The 26,732-nt window shown below is 38.2% G+C and overlaps 1 protein-coding gene across 7 annotated transcripts in view; it reads left to right on the forward strand.

Moving 5' to 3' along the window:
* GAB1 (GRB2 associated binding protein 1) overlaps positions 1–19,293 on the forward strand; it is a 127,347-nt gene extending 108,054 nt beyond the window's left edge. For 5 of the 7 annotated variants that reach the window (XM_006053802.4, XM_006053801.4, XM_006053803.4 and 2 more), the window contains 7 exons: positions 377–462; positions 654–957; positions 9,882–9,971; positions 11,669–11,762; positions 13,036–13,159; positions 16,341–16,463; positions 17,293–19,293. In XM_006053802.4, coding sequence (XP_006053864.1) covers positions 377–462; positions 654–957; positions 9,882–9,971; positions 11,669–11,762; positions 13,036–13,159; positions 16,341–16,463; positions 17,293–17,451 — 980 coding nt within the window. In that variant the 3' untranslated portion in view covers positions 17,452–19,293. The remainder of the gene's footprint in view (positions 1–376; positions 463–653; positions 958–9,881; positions 9,972–11,668; positions 11,763–13,035; positions 13,160–16,340; positions 16,464–17,292) is intronic. The other 2 variants (XM_006053804.4, XM_006053805.4) reach the window with 1 other exon arrangement.
* The last annotated feature ends 7,439 nt before the right edge of the window (positions 19,294–26,732 follow it).

Consider the following 26,732-nt stretch of genomic DNA (forward strand, 5'->3'; position numbering starts at 1 on the left):
TGTCTAGCCATTCAGTACCAATTTCTAACTTAGTCCTCGAAGTGGCTGTAATGTATCTTGAGGTAGTTATAAGTTAGTGAGATGTCAGTTGGACCCAAGGGTGCAAAAGATGAGGAAGTAGAAGTATTTCTTTTTCCATCTTTAGATAACCTGTCTCAGTGTCATAATCAAATACCAGTACTGGTTAGCCTATAAGTGTCTGCATTTTCTAGTTATTTAATGTTTCAATTCAAGATATTTTTCTTTGTGAGCATCCTCTTTAGAATTTATGTGTGTGAAGCATGAATACATGAAAAGAGAGAGAGATGGTCATGCCTGCTTACCCTGAGAACTGGCAGAGATGGGGAGAAAATTGATAGTTTGTTCTCTGTTTCAGATGCTAGTTCTCAAGACTGCTATGATACTCCACGAACATTTCCAAGTGATAGATCTAGTTCACTCGAAGGCTTCCACAACCATTTTGTAAGTATAATTGACCTTGGCATCATCAATTGTATTTCATTGTCCAAACCTTTACACGTAGGGCCCTGAGACTAAATGAGATCCTGAAATAAAAGTCCCTTCAGATCCACATGAATAGGCGTGACTTACAAATATGTTTTCCCGTTTGACAACAGTTCTTGCTTATTAAAAGAAACGCATGTGTGTTTTAGAAAATCAAAAACATATTGACAGCGGGAAGTGTATCAAGTGAAGAACTGGATGAAAATTACGTGCCCATGAATCCCAACTCTCCACCACGACAACATTCCAGCAGTTTCACAGAACCAATTCAGGAAGCAAATTATGTTCCAATGACTCCAGGGACATTTGACTTTTCTTCATTTGGAATGCAAGTGCCTCCTCCCGCTCATATGGGCTTCAGGTCCAGCCCCAAGACCCCTCCCAGAAGGCCAGTTCCTGTTGCAGACTGTGAACCACCCCCTGTGGATCGGAACCTCAAACCAGACAGAAAAGGTAAGGAGAGCATGGCATGGCAAAAGGAGCAGGGGTCGCCAGTTTAGATCCGCATTTAACTATCATTAAATCCAAAACGGAATCAGGACTAGTAATTCTGAAGTATTTCACATTACCTTAGTCATCCACTTGTTTTAGTGGTATTCCTTTTTAGAGATTAATAATTGTTATCTCCTATGTTGATGCTGTATGATTTTAAGTCTCCTATCTCTAGAGCAGAGGTTACAAACTAAAACATTCACCAGGATTGGCAAGCAGCGTCAGATAGTTAGGAAAAACTGAAATGCCCTTGCTCCATCCAAATGGAGTAATTAACCATTGCATGGCGGCAGCCCTTTGTGAACTTGTGAAATTAACATAGCTCCTAGAGGAAAATATTCTGATTATCAAAAGAAGTCCAAAGTTGGGGGTTGTACTTGTATTATCTTTTGATTTCTAAGCTGTACTAGCTAATTTAATTATTTGAAACAACAGAATATTGCAGACCATACCACACACTTTTACAAGCTAGATATGGTCTTTTCTTCCCTTTGGTAACCTCTTCTCCAGAGTATTTGATATCAAAGCAGACTCGAGATTATTAGTGCACTTGATGTCATTCTTTAAGAACAGCAAGGTTGCTTGTATACTCTTTGTATTCTGTTCATATAACAACTTCTGAAAAATGATTCTGCCTTGGCTGGGGTATAAGCAAATGCTTCTGGTCTATTCTTTTGTCCTGGGCTTCTTAAGTAACATTAAATTCTAAGGTGGCATGGTTTGTCAAGAACTCAATGTAAAAGAAACTTTGCAGCCAAAATGGTCATATATACCCACGTTTTTAAATTTTGGATTCAGGTGGTTAAAACCAGCATGCTGCTGGTGTGATTTAATCTTGGCAACCAAAAAAGTTAGTATGTTGGCGGTGGGATGCGGGGCACCATCTCTGGGGCATCCAGCACATTTGAAAAGTCTCATGTGCTGTATGTAGATTTTTTAAAAGCATGTTAATGTTTGTGTAAACTTCTCATTAACCTGGCCTTGGATCTTTAATAGTTATTCTAGTTAAGTTCCCCGTGTAGGAAATAGAGACTGAGAGTACGATATATCTTCAAGAGAATGAGCTTTATTTTGTTCTGCTGTTAAGTAAATGAACAGAGAAGGTGAGTGGCAGCTGAGACAGTGCTCAGCGGCTGTCGCTTTGTCCTGCCTTCCCTGCATTTCTGTCCTCTGGAAGGTCTTTGATCCTCCTTGCTTCTCCCTCACATTCTTCCCTTCTTTCCTGTTTTCTTTGTTGCTGCCCCGTGGCTGCTTTTTATGGGCCCTCACAGCTTCCACGTCCCCTGCAAATTGCCTTGTTCATTATTGACTTACCAGCTCGCTCAGCCGCCGTCGGATGGGTCTCATTTGTCTGTCCACACTATGGATTTGGAGGCCAGCCCACGTGCGGGCCGCCTTTGGGTCAAGTGCCCATCTTCGGTCAGACAGCTGGTCAGTCCGTCGGTCATGTGCCACACCCCTGGCCATCCACACGGCCCTGGCAGCAGGGCCACGATCGGGGCTGGCTGATTTAGAAAGGGCGTGAGTGTCCCAGGCTTTTTATGTGATAACTTCTCTTCTTGTTTCTCTTGGTCTTCATTTGCTTTAAAATCTATTTAGACATCACTAGTCATTTTATTCTTTGCCTACAACAAACAAACATATGTTTGGGCATGGATAGATTTATAATTGCGCCTGCAGATAGTGGAAGGATTAAGATGGAAGTGTTATTGAACTCTGTGAAAGAGATCTTCATTTTAACACTCAACCGATTCTTTTCTTGTTTTCCTCTAAATTATCGCACATGAGCAGCAGATCGCTAGCTTTTGACACCAGATGGAACGGTTTTATATGCTGAGGTCCCTACATAACTATGGAGGTGGAGTGGTTTGGGTGAGGGACAGAGCCATTAGTCCTTCGGGCTTTGCTCCCTTCTGGCTCAGGAGAGCACAGCTTGAAAATTCCCAGTGTATTTCATGGTTCATGGTTCCATGTGGTAAGCACAACACAGAATCAGAAAAGATTCCTATTGATATGGAAAAGTTGCAGGATCATAGTGAAACATATGTAAACACATACGCTTTTAGTATCATCTAGGTCTGACAGAGTTCATGGACCCTGAATGCATTATCGTGTATATTACTTTATGTACAGAGCATAATGATATGGCATGTGTACTGTACATCATATGTATTGCATGTATGCATAATTATACCTCCCTATGTATGTAGTGGAAGTACTATATGTTCTAGTACATGAGAGGTTATCCTAGTCCTCTGACCCAACCTATGGCGACTCTACTATAGAACAGAACAAAGCAGATTCCTTAGTTACTTTTAAAGATTCTGTTTCGTCTTTAAAAAATGAGCTGAGGGACTTCCCTTGTGGCCCTGTGGTTAGGATACTGTGCTTTCACTGTTGAAGGCCTGAGTTCAGTCTCTGGTAGGGGAACTAAGAGCCCACAAGTTACATGGCACAGCAGGGAAAAACAAATAAGCTGAATTATTAAAAGACAGTCCTGAGCTCATGGGTCAGATGACTGATTTGGCATCATTGCTTAGATACGAAATGAACTAAAAAAGCACCCAGAATAAAATGTCCACATAGTTTTTGGCAAAGAAAATAAGAAAAAAAGGAGAACAGGTTTAGCAAAACAGTAAAGAGGTTACTAAAGTCATAGTAATTTAAAGAAAATAAGAAGTGTTTTCTGGGTACCAGTTCCATCAGTCCCCAGCTGTGAGCCTTGGTCAAGTCCCTTGTCCCTTGTGGCCCTCAGGGACTTGGTTTCCTCATCTGTAAAATTGGGATAACAAATCTACCTTGCTTACCTCAAAAAGTTTCCATGATAATTAGTAAATGTGCACATGCTGTGCTGAGTTGCTTTGGTCATCTCTGACTCTGAGACCCCATGGACTGTAGTCCGCCAGGCTCCTCTGTCCATGGGATTCTCCAGGCAAGTATATTGGAGTGGATTGCCATGCCCTCCTCCAGGGGATCTCCCCATCCAGGAAAACTGTCCTGCATTGGCAGGAGGGTTCTTTACCACTAGTACCACCTGGAAATACTGCATGCAAATAGAAAAAAAAAAATGTGTTTTGCTGTTCTTTAGCACTGTTCTACTTTTGAAAATTAATATGATATGAGAGGAAGCATGGGAAAGTATTTAATCCTGCAGGGCACACGTTATCAACTCACTTTTTAGAAAGTTATAACTATTTGAGAAAAACGTTTTAATATTCAGATCTTAGAGAAAAGTTTATCCTTAAAATCTTAAACTGTAGAGATTTCCTTGGTGGTCCAGTGGCTAAGACCTCACTTTCCAACTCAGGAGTGTGGGTTCAATCCCTGGTTGGGAAACTAAGATTTCATATGCCTCAGGACTAAAAAAGAATCAAAACAGAAGCAATAGTGTAACAAATTCAATAAAGACTTTAAAATACTTTTTAAAAAGTTAATTGGCATACATTTAAAAACAAAAAACTTAACCTATAAAACTGTCCTGAAATTTTTCTCACTGTGCATAGTATCTCATGAGTCTGTTTTCATTTCAGATTTTGTGACATCAGATATATGACTCCATCTGTTATTCTAGTATCTCTTATTAACTAAACCTCATAATAAGCAAACCTAGCTCTATAAAATACGGCTTCCTTAGTTTCAAAACTCAATATAACCAATTCAACACCCAATATAACCCGTTTATGTGATTGTGTTTTTGGGAAGGGTCTACAGTGGATGAGTGACATCCTAGTCTTGTTTCTACCCCTAATTATAGATGTCAGCTGCTGTAATTAACCCATCTGTAGTTAACAGATGAGTTTTTCAAATACTTCTGAGTAATTGAAGCTGCAGAAATACATACGTGTTTTAAACACTTACATTTAATGTATTTTCATGGATCCTTTATCCATCACCCAACTGTAGTAGCTATATGTTCACCCATACTATTTCTGTCACAAGAATAGTTTTTCTGAGCCATGCCTTATGTATTAATAGAGGAGAAAATCATCATTTACATGTATTGTATTAAATATTAGGAAAGCAGATGAGTCATTGGAAATGCAGGACAAATTCTGTTTTGATTGCCTCAATTGGAACTTTCATATTTCAATGGAAAAGCAATTTTTTAAAGTTGGGGAAATTGCTGTGAAATATTGTGATTTCTCTTAAAATAAGTCCTTACATAAACCTACCAGCTTTCATCCCTGCACTTCACTAGGCTCATTCAGTCTCATTCTAACATGATATATTAATAGCAGCTGTTCAAGCCTCAGATATGCTGTCTTTTTACTTTGTTTCATTTGGCTTTGCCCATTTGTGGCTTTCTACAGTAGTTCCAACCACTAATAGTTGTACTGGTTTTTCACAAAAGCGGTGTGAGGTTACTTCTGGTGTTTCTGTACATAAGTTTGGTTAAAGTATCTTCATGTCTGGCTGGATCTTCACTTTGGTGTAGGAAGCACCCAGAAGATGTATTGAGCAGCTTCCCTAGGTAGATCCTTTTGGCACACTGGTATCTTAGATAAGAATATTTTTTTAAAGGGAGCTTCTAAAGAAGTTTTTTGAATGTTTTTAAAAATTAACATGCTTTTTTAAAGATGGTGTTTGTACTATAATACATATTTGAAAGATGGATAAATGAATGACACCAGTAAATATAAGCAAGTATTAAGGTTTGCCTCAAGTCAGATTTGTGGATTGATGGTTACAGTTTAAAGGACATGAGTATAGAGGGCATATTTACAGCACAGCCTCTGCCTTTGGGCTTTTTTTCCTTTTCCTGACCTTCCATTATGATGCCTCAGCAGGTAAATGCATCTCCATCTGCAGTGCAGGAGACCCAAGTTCGATCTCTGGGCTGGGAAGATCCTCTGGAGGAGGAAATGGCAACCCACTCCAGTATTCTTGCCTGGGAAATCCCATGGACCAGAGGAGCCTGGCAGGCTACAGTTCATGGGGTCCCAAAAGAGTCGGACACATCTGAGCAACTAATGCTCTCCATTATAATTACCACAATTATAGTCCCCTTTGTATAATAAGACCATTCAAACAAGTGTAAAAGTTTTTCAGTGTGCTACCTTGATTACTTCTTGGAATTAACAGAGACTAATAATATTATGAATTATTTTTCTTCTTTCTTGGTTTTTGAGATGCCTACTGGAAATAGTAGCATCATCTTTGAAACTTCAGATGAGTAAACAGGCTAAGTTAAAGCTATAATGATAGAGAAAATAAATTTTCCACTTTGAGTTGAATCTAGGTAAGTAAAAATAATACTTGAGTTTTCTCTGGGAGTCCAGTGGTGAAGACTCCTTGCTCCCAATGCAAGGGACACAGGTTTGATCCCTGGTTGGGGAACTAATATCCTGCATACCCTGCGGTGCAATGAAAAAAAAAATTAATAAAAAGCAATTTAAAATAAAATAATACTTAATCGTGTGTGGACTTTTCAAAAAGTATTGCATTTGCTTCTTTGAAGCTTGACACCTCGTATGACTGACTGCCTTGACCATATTTGGAATGATCCACTTGTAAAACAACATTCAGTTGTTTTTTGTTTTTTCCTCTTTCAAGACAAACACAAAATTATAACATTGATCAGATTAAACACCACTATCAGATTAAGCTTTAAGAGATCAACAGTTCATCAAAACAGATTGAAGGGTCTCCCTGTGATAGAATATACCTTCAGATAGGTCTGAGGTCTTGAAGCGGAAGGAAGAAAGGGTAATTTAGAAGCTCCCAGTTTACTGGAGGAGGTAGAAGAGTAAACACATTATCATAATTAGCACAGAAAGGCACTGTGGTTGAGGTAAGCTCTAGGCACTGTTAGCTCCCTCCTCCGAGGAAAGTCTGAAAGGATGAATGGCAATTAAATGATGATAGATGATCTTCTAGTTAGAATCAGCAGCGTACCAGGGGGAACACAGGACTGGCTTGGGTGGGAGGGAGGAAGTTAAGAATGCAGGAAGGAATGCCAAAGGCCTGGCAGGTGCTGGCTCCTGGGGGCTCTAATAGTCCATGCTAATGAGTTCGGGCTTTATTCTGAGAACGAAACTGAAAGGTTTTAGGGAGGCAAGTAACATACTCAGATTAGCCTCTAGAAAGTTCATTCTAAGATTTAAGGCTATGATAGGGGAAAAATGGTATTTTTTTTTAATGTACAATGTTATACAATCATACTGCTGCTTCAGTATCTTCTTTGAAGAGTGCTTTGCCAGGTTTTCAAAACCCAGGGTTCTAGAAGCCTTACTTTAGAGATGATCAGACAGAAAGGCATTAACAGAAGTCCTTTTTGTGGTTCTCATTGCTGCCTCCAGTCAGGGACCTAGAGTGATTTTTTTTACAAGCTTGGAGGGCACTTGAAGTATAGATGGAGGTCATTTAGCCATATGATGTGAGTTCATCATTTTCTGAAAAACAAACCAGGTAAGTAAATAAAGTGCACATTAAAAATGGAAGGAAGAGCTTCAGACTTCAGATTTTGTCATTTTCTTGGCTGCATGAAAACAAACTATCGTCATTGTAAATAGAAATTAAAACTGATATAGGGAGATTAGAGAGAAAGTGAAATCTATAGTAACTCCTAAGAGATCTGCCTCAGCAAGTGAAGAGAGAGGAAGCAAAGCAGATGTGTGGTGGGTTGGAGAAGCTAAATTCCATTTTTGAACATGTAGTGTGAAAGCCTACAGAACCTCCATGTGGGGGGCGGCTTTGTCAATATGCAAATAAGGATCCTGGAGTAGATCGGAATCAGAGGTTAAGATTTACCAAGTTGTGTTACCAATGAGGGGGCCGATCACACGATCCAGAGATTGACAATCCTGGGTGAGATTGTTCTAATCTATAAGGGTTACAGTGCAATGGGGATTTCACCAGTAGTCAGTACTGTTTGCTAAACAAAATGTGTCAGTTCACTTTTCTTTGTTCAAAACTAATCTAGCTAAAGCCCACTTCTGATTGCCTTGGATTTAAAGGCTGAGGCTCAGATGAGTCATTATTAACCCTCAGAATTTGAGAATAGTGTATCCTCAAAGTTGGTTCATTCTTTTGCCTTTACTTTAGTATTCTTATTTCTTACTCTTTATTTTTACTTTTCTTAAGTAATCAGAGAAACATTCAAATAAATGTTTGCCTCCAGGCAGTAGAGGAGAGTACATATACTTTGGATTTTTCTCCTTTCTCTCCTCATAAGTATTGGGTTGGTCAGAAGGTTCAGAACCTGAATGAACCCAATCATATTGAGCCATCATTTGAGTATCTATCCCTTTCATTTTCATTTCAGTCTGCCTGCCAATGCAGGAGATGAGGGTTTAATTCCTGAGTTGGGAAGATCCCCTGGAGAAGGGAATGGCAACCCACTGCAGGATTCTTGCCTGGAAAATCCCATGGACAGAGGAGCCTGGCAGGCTAGAGTCCATGAGGTCACAAAGAGTGGGAGATGACTGAGAGAGTAACACTTTCATTTCTGTCTGGAATGTGAATGTCAGATTGAGCCGGGCAATAAAGATACAAAGAAATGAAGCTACCAAAATGCCTAAGTGACTAGGTTCAATTCAGGACATTCTCACCTTTAGACATTTGTCCTAAAATCAACCTGAATTGTTGCATAGAGTAGAAAATACATGTAAATTTTATAAATGCTCTGTAAAAAAAAAATTCACTAATAAAGTATTCTTCTATGAAGACAACTAAAGAGTACCTTTGAGAGTACCTGTGAATTAGGGAATTTTCCTGTTTTATAAGCTAGAAAATCATATTTTCAAAAATTTGTAGATTTCGGTCAGTGAGGTACTAGCTATCAGTGTTGAATCAGCAAACTAATTTTGCCATCTAATAGATGTCAACTCAGTTTTGTAAATGCCAAAAAAAAAGAGAGAATTTGGTGTCATTGAGAATAAAGTAGTTTAAATTCCTGATTGAAATGACATTGCTACCCCAGCATCTCCAGGCTGAATTTCAGTGGGAAAAGTATGAGCCCACTTGCTGGGTGGTAAGCCTGTACTTTTCACAAGGCTTTTCAGCAGCACTTGTACATGGCAGAAATTAAATGGCGGGGGGGGGGCGCGGGGCGGGGAGATAGCAACTGAATTTATGCTCACCAATTCTCAAATTAAAACTTGGGAATTTGCTGGTGATCCAGTGGTTAGGACTGTGTGTTCTTGCCACCAAGGGCGTAGATTCAGTCCCTGGTTGGGGAACTGCAAGCTGCCTGACTAAAAAACCAAAAAAAACAATTCTCACATTAAATCAGGTAATCAGCGGTTCCGGAGTCTAGGCATCTAATCCTTACAAAACGGCATCCCAGGGAGCCACTGAGTATCCAGGAGAAAGGAAGGCTGGTCTTGGTTTTGACTTTGGATTTGCAGACATTGTAGCTGTTGCTTCTCTAGAAGGGTGCTTTCAGGAGATGGGGGAGTAGTCAGCTTAAGGTTTTTAGAACACCTCCATCAAATTAAGAAAGTAGGCCTTGGTACTTTCGTATGAGACACCAGACTTCAAAGAAAAGATGTACTTGCTGCCTCACTGTGCGGTTTTATCATTTTTTTCTTCGATCCAGTTTTCTAAGACATGTTAGAAGAAAAACTAACATGGCACATATTTTCCCTCCATTCCTCCAAATAAAGATAACAACTAACTAGGTGGTTATGTCACTAAAACCCTACCATCTTTTATAACCTTTTGCTTATGACATTGTTGCATGCAACTTTCTGGCTCCTGTGGTTTTAAGCATGAATGATATGCAGTAGCAAGACTGAAATAGTCTGCACAAACAAACTTTGTTGATGCTTTTGAGATGTAATGTTTCTGCTCAGGGCTCTGTTGCTTTTTTACAGAATCCATTTTTTTTTTTTCCAATTAAAAAAATAACATTATATTAAGAGAGTCTTCTTTTTACCAATTAGGTCAAAGTCCTAAAATTTTAAGACCCAAACCCCATGGTTTAGAGCGAACTGATTCACAAACCATAGGTGACTTTGCTACAAGAAGAAAGGGTATGTACTTTAGCACCGCATGCTGGATGGGGTGTTGGGAATTTATTTATTCTGTGATTTTTTTTTTTTCCTTTAAAAGTAAAGAAGAGTCTTAAATTCTATTACTGTTGGAAATAAAACTTACCAGCATATACTTTCTAAAGTGAATGCTTCCCATAATATACAATGAGTCTATTTGTTATGCCATTAACAGCAGCATGTTAAATATTTGATCATGTATGATGTTCAGTCTTGTCCTTTCGCATAATTCTTTTAACCTTTTAGACATCAGTACAGTGATTTCTTTAAGCTTGTGAACTGCTAGTGAGTTCCAACCGCCTCCTGTATTTATGTATAATGTATATATTCTGTTCTGAGACAATATACAATCATTTCCATGGATTCACTATTTTATGCCATTACTTAGAATTTGACAGCTAAACTGCTATTTGTCTTTGGGCTTTAAAAAAGTGAAACATCAGAGTGAAAGAAATGCTTTCAGTAAGCACAATATTCTGTACATGTCCATCTTAAGAGCATAGATGAACAAAATTATTTTAACTCGAACTGAAACCAGTGTAGCCTTCAGAAAAGCACATTGAATTTTTTTGTATTTGAGTTGACAAGAATACTGTGGCATAAGCCTCATTGAATCTACATGATCCTTTAGAATGGCTACCTATTTTATAGTTTGAAGGTAATTATAACTTGGTATTTCAAAGTACATACATATGGACAAAGGCTTGAGGAGGGATACTGAGAAAAAAATGAAATCTTAACTATAAAATGTTTACCTAATTATGTTTAAATAGTCTCCTAAATTATAATGAATATTAACAGATAATATTGTTATAGTTCTTTTGCTCATTTTCTGAATTCCTGGAATCTGAGTCTTACTTTGAGGGCAAAGAGCTTTGTGGTATATACTAGCAGAGTAGTTAATTCTTGCAGTAATTGATTGCAATAATGGGGTAAGTTAGTGAAGACCTCTTACAAATAAAGCTAATAAGAATATTAGCATTTATTTTTACTTAATAGAGGACATTGTTGGTTAAAGGAAGCTAAAAATTTGAGGTAGTTGTTTAATTTTATGGGCTTTCTCAGATCTGAGTTTGAGTATAAAGATATAATTATTGCTTTGTTTTATTTGCTTCCAGACTTAATTTCAAATTAATTTCAAAACTTTAATCATTGATTCCTTTTTCAGTTTTTGGTTTTAGCAAAGTGTTGTGTTTATTGCTTTCGAAACATCATTTTGTATGTAAAGTTGCACAGGTCATACTTCAGTGTGGATAATGAAGAACATTTTTACATAGAAAATTAAACCTCTGTGTTTGACGATATAACATTAGTAGGAAAAATAAGGAAATAATGAAAATTATAAATCAAATAACTATGAAGGAATTGTGCCACATTACTCTTTCTTGTTCTCATTAAGTTTATAGTCATAAAATATTTACTTCAATTAAGAAGCAACATGTAATAATAGAGCTTTATTTAGACTTTCAGTAAACAGTCAGGAAATTATCTAATTTAGCTTTTGTCACTAATGTTTTAGCTGTGTAACCTTGGAGAAATCACATAACATCTGTGAACTTCTTTTCATGTGAAAACCAGCCAGCTCTACGTGTACTCTGGCTATAGTAGAGGTGTAGAGAGAAGGTCATGTTTTCCAAATTTCTGTGTACTAAAATCTCATTTTCTCTCTCTTGTTTCAGTCAAGCCAGCACCTTTAGAAATAAAACCTTTGCCAGAATGGGAAGAATTACAAGCCCCGGTTAGATCTCCCATCACTAGGAGTTTTGCTCGAGAGTAAGTCTTTGTATAAAATTCATAGCTCAATTGTTCTTTGTAATGGAAAGTACCTAAAACAGTGGTTCCCAAAGGATGGTCTGGGGAACCCCCCCCCCAACTTTTGGGTTTCTGTGAAGTCAAAACTATTTTCATTAATATACCAAGATGTCATTTGCTTTTCCACTCTCCTTCTCTCATGAGTGTACACTGAAGTTTTCCAGAGGTGGCTAATATTGGGTGATACCGTTGTGACAGGTAAATAGAGTATGCCTTTGTGTATGCTTGTGTTTAATTTTTTTCTATTACTTGTAACATGGTGAATATCAATAGATAACACCCTAGAAACAAAAGTTCCTTGGGGTTCTCAATTTTTTAAGAGTGTGAAAGGTTCATGAGGCTAGAAATTTCTGAGAACTACTGATCTGGAAACTATGGTAGTTTCTTGTGAGGATTATTTAATAAAGATTCATTTAAATGTATATGTGGAAATAAAAAGAATGTGCACAGTTACAAACCTGTGTTGACGTGTTCATATTTTATATGTATGAACAAGTTTTTTTTTAAATAGGCATTCTTAAATCTTCCTTTTTAAAGCTGTGACTTTCTATTTATCCCCCTTATCACTAGCAATAGTTTTGTTTCTTTTTCTTTTGCTCTGCACAAGGCTATTAAATGCCCAGAAACATCCCTTTATGGGGAGATATGAGTTCAGTCCCTGAGTTGGGAAGATCCCTTGGAGGAGGGCATGGCAACCCACTCCAGTATTCTTGCCCTAGAGAATCCCATGGACAGAGGAGCCACAGTCCAGAGGGTCGCAAAGAGTCGGACATGGCTGAAGCGACTAGCACAGCACAGCATCCCTTTATAGAAGCAGACTTGCAGATGTAGAGAATAAACCAGTGGTTACCACACAGGGTAGGGGATAGCAACAGGGAAAGGGAAGTAGGAGGTTCAAACTACTGGGTGTAACATAGGCTCAAGAATGTGTTGTATAACTTGGAGAATATAGCCAATATTTTGTAATAACTATAAATGGAAAGTAACCTTTTAAAGTTTTTTTTTAAATATCTGTATAAGTTTTTTTTTAAATATCTGTTTACAAATAGCTATAAATACTAGATGTGTGTTTGAACATCTGCAATAAAGTGTACTGTAATAAATATGTATAGTAAATGGTTACAAGCTTCAATACTTCCGGGAAGAGTAGGCCCTCTCTCTTATTCTTGCTGTGGAAGCGAGCTGAGAAACCTGGGTCAGGCTGTGTGTTTGTGACGACCGTCTCTGCCGTCAGCTCCTCCAGGTTCCCCCTGTCTCCCCGGCCGGATTCTGTGCACAGCACAACTTCAAGCAGCGACTCGCACGACAGTGAAGAGAATTACGTTCCCATGAACCCCAACCTATCCAGTGAAGACTCCGTAAGTAGCGTCTTCTCCTAACATCTCTCTTCCTCAGCAGCCCTTCTGAGTCGTTCGCACTCAACCTTTCTTCCAGTTCATACGTGTTACCCATCCACCTTTCTTTATTTACTCAGGAAAAAGGACAACTTTTTTTTTTTTTTTTGGCTCTGTAATATATTTTAATTAATTCCATACTAGAGAGTGAGGAATTTGAATAAGAAGTTAAGGAGAGTTTTAAAAATGCTTTTGAGAAGCAGATCATAAAGTCTAAAACCAATATAGGGTCAGAGTGTAATACTATATCTATAAAGTAAATATAAGTTAGATAAAAATGATAAAAAATTTTCCAGTTGTATTTCTTTTCATATGTACTTGATGTTTGAAACCATTCAAGAAAATGCTTTATACTGGAAGCATTTTATAACGCATTTCTCCAGACTCACATCAGGGTGCTCAGGGTGCTTTATGTATTCATTTACACAAAGGTCTAAAATCAAGCATTCATGAAATGAACCCTTAATGTTCATTAAGGGTTGAAAATTAAGTTATGAAATTCACTGAATTAAGCCCCTGAAATTCAAGTTATGGTACATCATTACTAAAGACATATATATTGTGTGTAACAGTAACAAAAATATGTTTAATATTTGTATATATTTTTTTCAAGAATTTTAGAAAAACAAAGCACTACTATGTTTTATTTTTGTTTTTGGCCATAACACAGGGCATGCGGGATCTTAGTTCCCTGACTAAGGAACCAAATGCTTGCTCCCTGCGGTGGAAGTGCAGTCTTAACCACTGGACCACCAGGGAAGTCCCAACTATTTTTTTTTTTCTTTTAATTCACAGAACACTTCACAATAACTCCTAGAATCTTAGGGTTTTTCTAAACTCTTTTGGGAAAACACTGTGTTAAAAACTAGAAGGCAGGCACAGGCTGTTCCCAGCTGAGATTATAGAGCAAACAGACTTTTTTGTCGGCACATAGATTTTAACAGTACTTAAGGATGAAAAAAATTCCAGTTCTGTTAATTATTAGAGTACATTTTAACTAGCAATCCTGAGAAATTCACTTTAGGGACAACTTACTTAGATTAAATGTGTACATCACATGAACTCAAGGGTTCTGTTCATAGCCTGCAACGCTGTGAATAATTCTGTATGTTTTCAGTTAGGGAAATTCCAGGTATGAGCTCTGTCGTTGCATTTGAATACAAAATTTCACATACTCCCACACGCAGTCCAGCTTGGTTTTTTATATGAGCGTGAGATATGGAGTCATTTAGAGAAAAAAATTTCAGTTTTTCATGAATCAGATAAAGGCAGGGTTGGGGGGAAGAATAGCTATTTATACTAACTGAGCAGTAATATTTGCTTGTATTTTTTGTGCCCTGCATGTTACTATCAGTGCTTTTTTAATGTTTTATTGGCAGTAGTTGATCGATTTGGTTTAAAAACCTCCTCCTGCAATTAGGTCCATCACATGCAGTAATGCAGATTGTCTACTGCATACACCTGCCGTGAGCAGTATGTAGTAGATATGGCAAACCGCACACACACACTGCATTCGAGTACATGCAGCCCAGACCATGGCCTGCGCCCTAGGCTGTGGGTCCTGGGGCAGAACTTTGTTGCCCCAGAAAGGAGCACCTTTTCCTGATTCATAAAAATGTTTCACACAGGCTGTCAGCAGCTCCGTTTACATGTGAGTGAATAAATGCAGTGTTTTCCTAGCAATCATCCTTTCCCTAAATCACGTTTTACTCTGTTTAACCCAAAAGAAATGGAGTAGCAGTATGAAAGAATCAACAGAAGCAGATTTATGCAGCTTTCCAATTGTGTTGTTCATTCAAACAAGTATAAAATTGTCAAGTCGATTACATTGTTATCGTTTTCTTCAAAAGTATGAGCTAACGTGTGAACAATAGTATCTATGCAGTAGAGGGTACAAGGTGAAAGCCCCTAGTAAGCACATAGCATCACCTAGGAGAAGTCAGGAACCTTCTTAGTTAAGGTTAAAAGCAGCAAGGCCTGGGAACAAATCATTTATTGGAGCACGTTTGAAGACTGTCATAATCAGAGTAGAGGGTGTATGCAGGGATATAAATTCACATCATCCTTTCCTTTTTATTTAGCATTGATCGTCATGTTCCTAGTAACCTATTTCTTTTCTTCACTTTTCTGCCTCAGGCTTTTTTGTTCTGGTTCTTCACTGCTTCCTCTGCCTTCCTTTTTTCTTTTTCTTTTCTTAGACAGTAGTCCTTCTATTGTACAGCCTCTGTTAGGGACAGAAAGATGTGGCTAAGAGAAGACAGAAACAACTGGCAAAAATTCCAGACGGTTGAAAAATAGTCTTTGCCAATAGAGTCAGTATTCATAGCCTTTAGTTACCATACTTTAGCATGAAAGCCTTTAAATGTAGAACTTTAAGAGAAAAGTTTAATTTAAGAAGATGTGAGCTCAGGTCCTTTCCACCATTTTGGTCGATCCCTAAAAACAAACAAAAAAAAATTGATCAGAAAACATGGACTATAAGGATCCTATAGTTAAAGAATGTAATTGAGTTCAGATAGCATTGAGGTAGAACTATTCCAACTAACTATAGCTTGACGTCCCAGTCTTAGTCGGAACCAAGTTTTACTCTTCAAACTATTTTTAGCTCGCTTACCTAAGCTTTTTTTTTTTTTTTTTTTGGTTGTTGTTGTTTTTACAGTGTATTTTTGGCTGCACTGGGCCCTCACTCTGCATGTGGGCTCTCCAGTTGCAGTGCATGAGCTTCTCATTGTGCTGGCTTCTCTTGTTGTGCAGCATGGGCTTCATTCAGTAGCTGAGGTATGCGGGCTCGGTAGCTGCAACGCCTGGGCTTAATTGCTCCAGGGCATGTGGAATCCTCCCAGACCAGGGATCAAACCCATGTCCCCTGCATTGGCAGGCAGACTCCCAACCACCGGACCACCAGGGAAGTCCCAAAGCTATGTTTTAATCAATTTTTAAAATATTACTTATCAAAAAAATAAATAAATAAAATAAAATATTACTTATCTTTCCCTATCCTAAAATACTATTTTCTGTGGAGACATTTCTTCAAGCTTATATTCTCCTAAAATTAATATTTAGGCTTATATAGATGGCATACAAGGTAAAGAGCAGTATATCTCATGAATGTTTGACCGTTCACTTTACTGTATTGTACTTTCAGAATCTTTTTGGCAGTAATAGTCTTGATGGAGGAAACAGCCCAATGATCAAGCCCAAAGGAGACAAACAAGTGGAATACCTAGATCTAGATTTAGATTCTGGGAAATCCACACCACCACGTAAGGTAAGTGAAACCTCTTTCTATAAATGTACTTAGCTCATGTATGAAACCTGAAGATCTGTCTCATTTGAGGGAATTCTATTAATATGTTTAAGTTTAGAAAAGTCTATTACTTAATGCCTTTTTATAAATCACAAACAGCAGTTATGCAGATTAATTTATTTTTTCATGTCTAATGGCATGGAAGTTACATATTTTATACTGTCTTAGGGATTATCATTAAAATGTTTGCTTAAAAAATTCTGAAGTTCCACAGTTAATCATGGTCTTCACTCTCTTTCCAATGTTAGTTTACCCAAATTACTCCCTTACTGACTTTGTCCAAAAGTTTTAAGTTTTTTGTTGGTGTTGTTATACTCACAAATTAGATCTTATTATTAGTTGTATTCTTATGATATCATGAAGGGGGAAATGGCAACCCACTCCAGTATCCTTACCTGGAGAATTCCACGAACAGGGGATCCTGGGGGGCTACAGTCCATGGGGTCGCAGAGAGTCAGACAGCGACTAACACACACACACATTCTTATTATACAGACACTGTTTATTTATTTACACTTTCTTGCATTAGGAGCACAGAGTCTTAGCCACTGGATCACAAGGGAAGTCCCTAATTCTTAAATATAAGAATTCTAAAGTTAGTGGAAAAGCAGAGTACAGTCAGGATAGTGACAGCATCATTAAATTGCAGTCGTTTATGTTATTTTTTGGTGAACCAGTAGAATTTCAGAAGTTATTCACAGCGTGCATGTGCTCCTGTTTTAAGACTGGAGTTCATGCAGAAGCACTCCTTCTGGGGGAACTTATGGGATTTTTTTCCTTTGCTTTTTAGCAAAAGAGCAGCGGCTCAGGCAGCAGTGTAGCGGACGAGAGAGTGGACTATGTGGTGGTTGACCAACAGAAGACCCTCGCTCTGAAAAGCACCCGGGAAGCCTGGACCGATGGAAGGCAATCCACAGAGTCCGAAACACCAGCCAAGAATGTGAAATGAAAAGACTGCTTTAATGTGTCTGAACGAAAGAGGACTGAACTGTAAAGAGAAATCCTGCTTGACCCGAGATAACTTGACCCTTCTACTCTAGGTAGATCCTCAACTAAGTCGAGTCAGAGTCGGAGGACCTTCCAGGCTTCATCAAGCTGTCAAGACTGTAAATGGTGCTTTGTGGTATCGGAACAATTCATCACATGTAAATAATGTGGGAAAATACTATTGTTTGGTTCCCAGAGAAACATTTGTTCTGTAGTTAACACACTTGTAGTATTACTGTATTTATGCACTTTTTCATCTGAAGCGTTGGTTTGGGTATTCCCAAATGGACCTTAACACGATTCTGTTGGGAATTCTTGTTTTTTCCTCAAGAACGATGCTGAGTAACTAAGCTACTTTCCCATTGAGAAATCGCTGTCTGACCTGCAGGATAACAACATGGCATGAGAAGCACGTTCGCAGTCTGCCATTCTACCTGAAACTTCACGGGGTGATCGTTAGCTTAAAATACACAGTGGAGTTGGACTCATCATTCACTGCCTTTCAAAGTGCTGAACATCATGTCCATACTGGCATCAGGACTTAGTTCCCTGGTTCGTGGACATTTAGTTTTCAATGGTGGAACCTTGTTATAGTTTGTTAATTACAGTGTTTTGGGTTCATTGAGTGAAGATTCTGCCGGGTGGGATCTTACACCTTGGAAAGAGTGAATAATGACACTATCAAGTAAGCGTATAAATCACTGATGGCATGCGGTGAGGATGTGCTCTCACGCTTGTTACCATGTATTAAAATTTACGTTATTTGCAAAGTGTAGATTATACAGCTAATCAGGTACGTACCAGGCACTGATGTGCTAATACACTGATCAGGTTTATACAACGAGCTTTAGTTGTGTTCTAGTTAATCCTCTAACGTTGTTGGTTTCCAGTTTGGAATTAATGACACAGTTGATATTCACTGTTAGTTATAGCAACATACTGTGACTTTTAATTAGACAGTCATGCAGATTTATTGCTCTAAGAATGAAATTCTGTCTTTTGACACCATAGTGCCCTTTCTATGGTTTTTAAAAAAACTTTACTTAATATTCTTCTTGGCCTTATCCTATTTAAATCCCTATGCAATTAATGTTTTATATCTGCGTTGTTTTTTTTAATAGATGTTATATAAGTGATTCTCATATGTAGCACCTATTGCTTTTCCAGTAAAAAAAAAAATTAACGATTTTGTACTGTGATTTATATTCACTGCCCCAATTCAAGAAATAGTGGAGCCTTGCTATAATGTGAAATCTTATAGCCATGGACTTCTTCCAACTAGATTTCTGAAACCACCAGAGGTATCATATAATTCTGTCTCACCTATAACATGGTCCTATGACGTGGATATCAAGATCACACATTATATATAGTGAGGCTATAATTTATCTGTCTTGGCTTTGCAATGTAATTTAGAAAGCAGATATAGTTGTTGGTTTGATTGGGTTTTAAGTACGTTACATACAATCTGTTATGTACTGATTTGAGACTTTCTAACAGTTTTTGGAGGGGGCATAGAGATTGGAGAGCCTAGAGCTGAGTCACGTTCCCCCATCCCACTTCAGACCTCTAACTGTTGCCTGAGAACACAGATGTGCCCTGATTTCTGGCCCCGTGGCCACTGTCCTGTGCCTGACTTATGTAATGGGTTTATGTCCCCTCCATGAACTAAAAAATCGTTCATAACAAGATGAATTGTAGACGAATAACATTTGATGCTTTTAAATGTTTGCTTATTTTTAAACAGAAACTAAACCGAGAACTGAATTTTGAGGTGGGTTTTTAAATAAAAAAGATTGTTTGAGTTTGGTGTGTGCAAGTTGTTTTATAATGAAACCACAAAATAAAGGAAAAAATCATTGAAATGTTCCTGAACTATCAAACACACAACACAGTTTTTAGTGTGAGGATACTTACTTGTATTGCATGGAAGATAAGCATATTATGAGATTTAGAACATAACAATAGATATGTGACTAATTCACAGTTAGAAATACTGTTTTAAATGTAACCTATCAGAAAAGCCTAAGGCAATTATGAATATTTTAGTGGAATTTTTCAATATTTTACAAGGTATCATTTTTGAAGACCCACAGCACTAATTTGTAGACATTTTCCCATTAGGCTGAGTAATTTAAGAATTGAAATGTATTAGGCAGTTTGTTAAAGTAATTTACATTAAACACTGGAGTAACAAATTAAATGGAAAGACCATCTCTTACAGAGCTGCTGCTGCTGCTGCTAAGTCGCTTCAGTCGTGTCCGACTCTGTGCGACCCCATAGACGGAAGCCCACCAGGCTCCCCTGTCCCTGGGATTCTCCAGACAAGAACGCTGGAGTGGGTTGCCATTTCCTTCTCCAATGCATGAAAGTGAAAAGTGAAAGGGAAGTCGCTCAGTTGTGTCCGACTCATATCTCCCAAACATTTTTTAGTGCTAGAATCTTTTTTAAGTAAACTTTGTATAAGCCCAATACATAAAGCCTGAAAAGTCCATTTAATCAGTGTAACCATATCTTGAGTCCACATTTATCTACTTGTCTTAGTCCATTACTAAGAATCTCACATTGATTTCTAAGTAACACAAATGTGAAGTTGAGATTATAGTTGGTGAAGCCTCAGCTGCCAGTCTGTTTCTTTGCCTTGTTATTTGAGTACTGTCAAGAGAATTTTGATTCATGCAAATGTAAGTAAGTAAAATAATAGGGTTTAAACACACATTACAGGAGATTCTTTAACTAGAGATAGTTATAGTCGTATTCGCAGTTTATACATAAAGTGAATTATCCTGGTAGTAGAAATTTATACATAAGTGGTCTCCAGTGTGATAGAATTTTTAGTAAGTGTTTAAACTATGCACTTTTATAAAAACAAAATTTGAATCAAACATTTTTAATACCTATATGTGTATACACTGCTGCTGCCGCGTGACTTCAGTCGTGTCCAACTCTGTGCGACCCCATAGACGGCAGCCAACCCGGCATCCCGTCCCTGGGATTCTCCAGGCAAGAACACTAGAGTGGGTTGCCGTTTCCTTCTCCAATGCAGGAAAGTGAAAAGTGAAAGGGAAGTCGCTCAGTTGTGTCCGACTCTTAGCGACCCCATAAATACACATATGCAAGCATGCTCAAGTTGTGTCTGACTCTTTGCAACTCCATGGACTGTAGGCCCCCCAGACTCCTCTGTCCATGGAATTTTCCAGGCAAGAATACTGGAGTGGGTTGCCATTTCCTTCTCCGGGGGATCTACCTGACCCAGGGATCAAACCCATGTCTCTTGTGCCTCCTGCATTAAAGGCAGATTCTTTACCGTTAAGCCATTGGGAAAACAGACCCCTTAATATCCTTAATCACCTACAAGAAGCTGAGTTTTGGCCAGACATGTGTTGAATACCACTTGTTAACCATGTAACAGTTGAGTTATAAATCTGAAGTCTTTTTCTACCACGTTTATGCTCTCTCCCTTCTAGTCTTTCTTTTGAAAAACTACAATTTCATGAAAGTTTGAATACCAGTGTGCAATGCCACTTTAAAAAATCAAAATTTGAACTTGAACAATTTAAGCTACTTAACCCACAGGAGGTATCACTCAGTAAGCTATAAAAATGGTTTTTATCTACATGCTATACATTTTCATCTTTATTTTTCATCAATACTGTATAAGCCACTGTGAGCATTTTAGAGACTTCCATAAAGGTACTATGAGTGTGTGTATGTATATATAGCATTGTATTTAATCATAGACTAATTTGATACAGAAATACTGCCATGCTTGTACATTAATGTCATATGTCATAATTCCCTCTGAATTCTGTATTTAACCCAGGGAAGCTTATAATCTTCATATTCGTAAACTCAGTCAAACTGGAAATTGAACCCCAGTGTTTGTTTTTCTACTAGCAGGAAGTTGCCTGCATTCCCCCTCTAGCAAAAACAGTATTTTTTATGTTTTGTTTGGCTATTAACTATTTTATGCCTATACACTATACCTTAGGCATAATGCTCAGATACTCCCAAACACTCTTACTGCCTCTTTATTTGACCCATTGAAAGTATCAGTGTTAGTATTTCAAATGAAGTATCTTTTTAAAAATGTGTTGTGTTAGCCTTAAAATTTTTAGAAACAACAATGTGGGCCAATTGTTTTTATTCCTGTCTTTGGGTCATTGCGGTTGGTCTTACCCTCCATTGTTAGATAAACAGTCAGCTTTTTAACAGGATTGACATAACATGACCAAACCAAGTGGATCCAGAGAGAGAGGGTCATACTCCAGAAAAACAATAACATCTGCTTTATGTAAATCTGTACATAATTTAAAATACTAACAACTGTGAGATGAAAAGCCATGGTGCAAATGAATATTTTAGACATCATGGACTTGTGATGATGAAAAATCACTTGTCAGGTTTTGAGATGATTGGTTTAAATCTAATAAATATGTTTATATATTACTGCAACTTGAAATAATTCATCCTCCATAGATTTATCTTTCTTTAGGTTCAGTATAATGTATATTATGAGTTTCAACAGTCTGTTTCATCAAGGGATTAACCTAGCTTCTCGCTTCCTTTACTAAAATGACATGGCTTTGTGTGAGTTCTTGTAACTTAAATCGATTGTGGATAACCATCCCAAATTTCCACAGCAGAATCTTATGTATAAATTTATTTCTCCCTTCTTGCACATCCTTTTTTGTAAAGATGCAATTGTAGATAATTTCTGCTACCAAATAAAACTTTTCAAACAATTTGGTTTCAAGACCTTAGTTAATTTGGATAGTGGACCAATAAGGATGTGTAAATTTCTATCTTCAACCCTTCCTTAGAATCTTTATCTAAGTCAAAAACACGATTCTTCTGTTAACTATGCCTCCCAGTTCTGCTATTAGAGGGTCATTCATTCTCTACAACAAAGATCCCACTGACTGAATGAGTGTTAGTTGCTCAGTCGTGTCCAACTCTTTGCAACCCCATGGACTGTAGCCCACCAGGCTCCTCCGTCATGGAATTCTCCAGGCAAGAATACTGGAATGGGTTGCCATTTCCTTCTCCAGGGAATCTTTCCGACCCAGGGATCAAACTCAGGTCTCCTGCATTGCAGGAAATGTGGATTCTTTACCATCTGAGCCACCAGGGAAACCCCAAATATTCCACTAAACCATGCTTAAATGTTACAGTCATGCTGTAACTAAATACAAAAACCTCCTGAGACTCGCCCCATGCATGTCGCCCCATGCATTATTTCTTCATCTACTCAGTGCTAGCAGCGCTTTGTTGAGTAAAAGGCCAGTAAGTAAGAACCTTTGGGTCAGGAAACACATGTCCAACATGACTTGGGAAATTGCTAACAGGATAGACTTTTCCATTTCTAGGAACATTTTCAGACACCTCCAGTACTTCATTAGACCACAAGAATTACCGTAAGTTGTGGCATTTTGCAACTCTGACTGTCATTAGATCACATTTGGGAAGTTTGAGAGGGTGACATTTCTGAAATCATTCTTCCCCATCTGTCTGTCCCCCTGTACATGGTGAAATCTCTGGATATTTGCATATACCTTCTTTGGGGGAAAAGCTGCTTCTCTGATACCAGTACATGTTTTGAATTAGAGTTTTGCTAGGAGAGTTTTCTGGAGAATAATTTGGCCATTCTGTGAATGCAGATTATTGCATATTTAAAAACTGAGTCAGTAGCAGAAGGCATTTTATTAGCTCTCATGGTGAGTCACATTCTCCCCTTAGATTCTGTTTTAATATTATACAGTTACTTATTAATAAACACCTATAGAAAATTAAGTTTCTGAAGTTTGTTCCTATAATTCACTAGATAGGATTTATTCCTACTAATCATGGTTGTGTTGGTGGTTCACTCATGGCTCAGTGTGTCTCTGATTTTGTGTGTGATTCCCAGAGTATTTGGAGGACTCAATATGTGGTGGTACAGAAAACAGAGAAGTCAAATAAATGTTTTAAAAGCCTACTTTCTCAGGTAGGGTATCAAATGATTAATGTGTCAGCTTGACTAAGCTGTGGTGCCCATGTGTTTGTTCAAACACTGGTATAGATGTTGCTGCAAAAATGCTGTGTAGATGTGTTTAACATAACAATCAATTTAGGCAAAGCCCATCACCCTCCAGAGGGTGGGTGGGCCTCATCCAATTAGTTGAATGCCTTCAAAGCAAAAACTGAAGTTTCCTACCAAAGAAGGAATTTTTGCCTCAAGACTGTAACATAGAAATCCTGTGTGAATTTGCAGCCTGCTGATTTACTGTACGAATTTCAAACTTGCCACCTCACAATTGTTCCTTAGAATCTCTTGAGGAGATGGACAGAGAGATGGACAAATAGATTATATTGGTTCTATCTCAGTAGTTAAATAGATACACGGATGGACAGATAGATAGATTCTTTCTCTGGAGACCCTTGTTAATTCATTATTCTGAGATATCTATGTATTTATAGAGAGCAAACAATGATTTTGAGGTTTAATTTGAAATGCAAGTTACAAATACAGTTTGGATATGTTGACAATCTACTCCAAAAATGTTTTCTGAAATTAAAGTGTTGATGAATTTCTGAAGCCATTTACTTACAGGGAAACAGATTTCCACTTCTGTGGACCATAATTTTTTTTTTTTTCTTTCAGGAATCATTATATTAGCATCCCCAAGGAGAGAGAACAGAATGCTAAGAGGAACAGGAAGATTACTGGATTCTTGTTGGATGGTATACAGGATCCTATTACGAACACAAGTTCATTTGCTGCACTTTTTTGGTAGTCTTGGCCCTTGTCACATGCTATGACTTTAATATGCTTATTTAATTATCCTTGCTTTAAATTTCCCTTTTATATGTAGAACACAAACCCTATATACCTAAAAACAGTCTGAAAATTGCTTATTTCAATCTTTAAATCAATAACTTTGGAATTCAGACTAAGAACAGTTTTTCCAGATTTTGATTCAACTGGATGATGGCCTATTAAAAACTAAATCACTTCACCAGAGTAGCTGCTACTCGTGTAGCATTAGGCTAGGTGCCGTGGGAGATGCAGAAGAAATCTGCATCAGTCTTAATCTTTACAAAGATATGTGTAAAATAAATGATATGGGATGGTAAATAGTTACTTCTGAAGTACCAACAGTGAGGTACTGAGGCAAAGACTGGTAAAATATAGTAGGTCAAAAGCTTCATAGAAGTGGACATTGAGCCAAACTTTGGATGATTGGCAAGAAGGAAAAAGAAGGCATTCTCCACAAAGAAGAACAATATGGACAATTCACTTATCAGTCTGCTATTAGTTTAATTTTCTGAGAAGAGGGGTGTAAAAATAGAAGAAAAGAAGTAGAATGCGGAGAACTGTGTTATGTATTAGATGTGTGTGCTCAGTCATGTCTGACTCTTTACGGCCCCATGGACTGTAGCCCATAAGGCTCCTCTGTCCGTGGGATTTTCCAGGCAAGAATACTGGAGCAGGTTGCCATGCCCTCCTCCAGGGCATCTTCTTGACCCAGGGATTGAACCCACATCTGTCTCTTTTGCACTGCAGGCAGATTCTTATACCACTGAGCCACCTGGGAAGCCCCTGTGTGTTAGATGGAAGGTTATAAATATTGTGTTAATCATTTAATGCTATGTAACAAACCAAAATGCAGTGGCTTAAAAAATCATCGTCATCATCCATTCTCAGTTTTCCACAGTCAGAAGTTAAGGAGTATCTTGGCTTGGCAATTCTGGCTCAGTTTCTAGTGAAATGAAGTCGAATCAGTTGAGACTGCAGTACTCTTGAGATGAAGGATGTGTTCCCAAGGAGCTTAAACCACATAGCTGGGAAGTGGCCAGAGGCCTGTGTCATCTTCACATGGACTTCTTCCAGAGCTGCTTGAGTATCCTCATGGCATGGCTGCTGGCTCCACCCAAGCTAGTGATCCCGGAGACCCAGCAGAGGCTTCCATGCCTTTTGTGACCTGGGTTTGGAAGCCTCACACTGTCACGCTCTCTACTGGGCCATCTAGTCTACTCCCTATTCATTGTGGGAGGAGACACACAAGGATGTGAATACCAGGAACGAGGGTTACTGGAAGAATCTTAGAGGCTAGTTTTCACACAGTTGAGTGTTAAGAGATGACACCAAAAGTAGATGGCCTTAAGGACCAAGGAACTCAAGTTTATCGAGAATTAAGAACTTTAAGGTGTTAGAATATCTTACTACTCTACTGGAAAGAGTAACCCACAGGAAGTCAGGAAATAGCCCTGAACCTGCATCTGTGAGTTTAGCTGTGGGTCCTTGTAAATTACAAAGCTATTCAACAGATATTGAGACACTTTATTTTTTTAATATTTATCATTTATTTGTTTACTTTCACTGGGTCTTAGTTGCAGCATGTTGAATTTTCAGTTGCCGCATGTGAACACTTTAGTTACAGGATATGGGATCTAGTTCCCTGACCAGGAATCAAACCTGGGCCCCCTGCATTGGGAGCACAGAGTCTTAGCCACTGGACCAACAGGGAAGTCTTGAGACACTGTGTTTTATATTTACTCTAACTTAATCCCATGACACTGCCGAGTAGTCACATTATTCTCTCCAACCTTCAAGTTCCAGCATAAACAATTCCTCAAGGCCTTCCCTCAACTCCCCCACCCAGAGATGCTCACTCCTCCCTTTGAAAGGCTCAATACTGGTAAGTCTCTTCTTTCCTTTTGTATTTGGCTTTTGTGATAGGATATTAATTTGCTAGGGCTGCAATCTCCAAGTACCACAGACTGGGGAACTTAAATAATGGATTTATTTTTTCACAGTTCTGGAGGCTGGCAGTTCAAGGTCAAGGTGTAGGCATATTTAGTTTCTTCTGAAGCTTCTTTCATTGGTTTGTAGATGGCTGCCATCTCACTTGGCCTTTTCCCTGGACATGGGAACCCTGGTGTCACATTCTGTCATTATAAGGACACCAGCCATATTGAATGAGACCCCCATCTTTATGACTCATTTAACCTTAACTTTTTGTTTAAAAGCCCCCATCTCCAAAAACATATTCCTAGGTATGGGGGTTGAGTCTTCAATATGAATTTTGGGACACGTTCAGTTTATAATAATTAGCTATGTTTAGCTCATCAACCTAGCTGCATGCACCTTAGAATAAAAACTATGTTTTATCAAATATCTGTCTCATCCATCACATCCCCAGCAAGAAAAGATAGCACACTCTGAGGAGCAACTGAAGACAGTTGAATGAAGAAACGATT

This window comes from Bubalus bubalis, chromosome 17, assembly GCF_019923935.1.
Source record: "Bubalus bubalis isolate 160015118507 breed Murrah chromosome 17, NDDB_SH_1, whole genome shotgun sequence".
Taxonomy (NCBI): domain Eukaryota; kingdom Metazoa; phylum Chordata; class Mammalia; order Artiodactyla; family Bovidae; genus Bubalus; species Bubalus bubalis.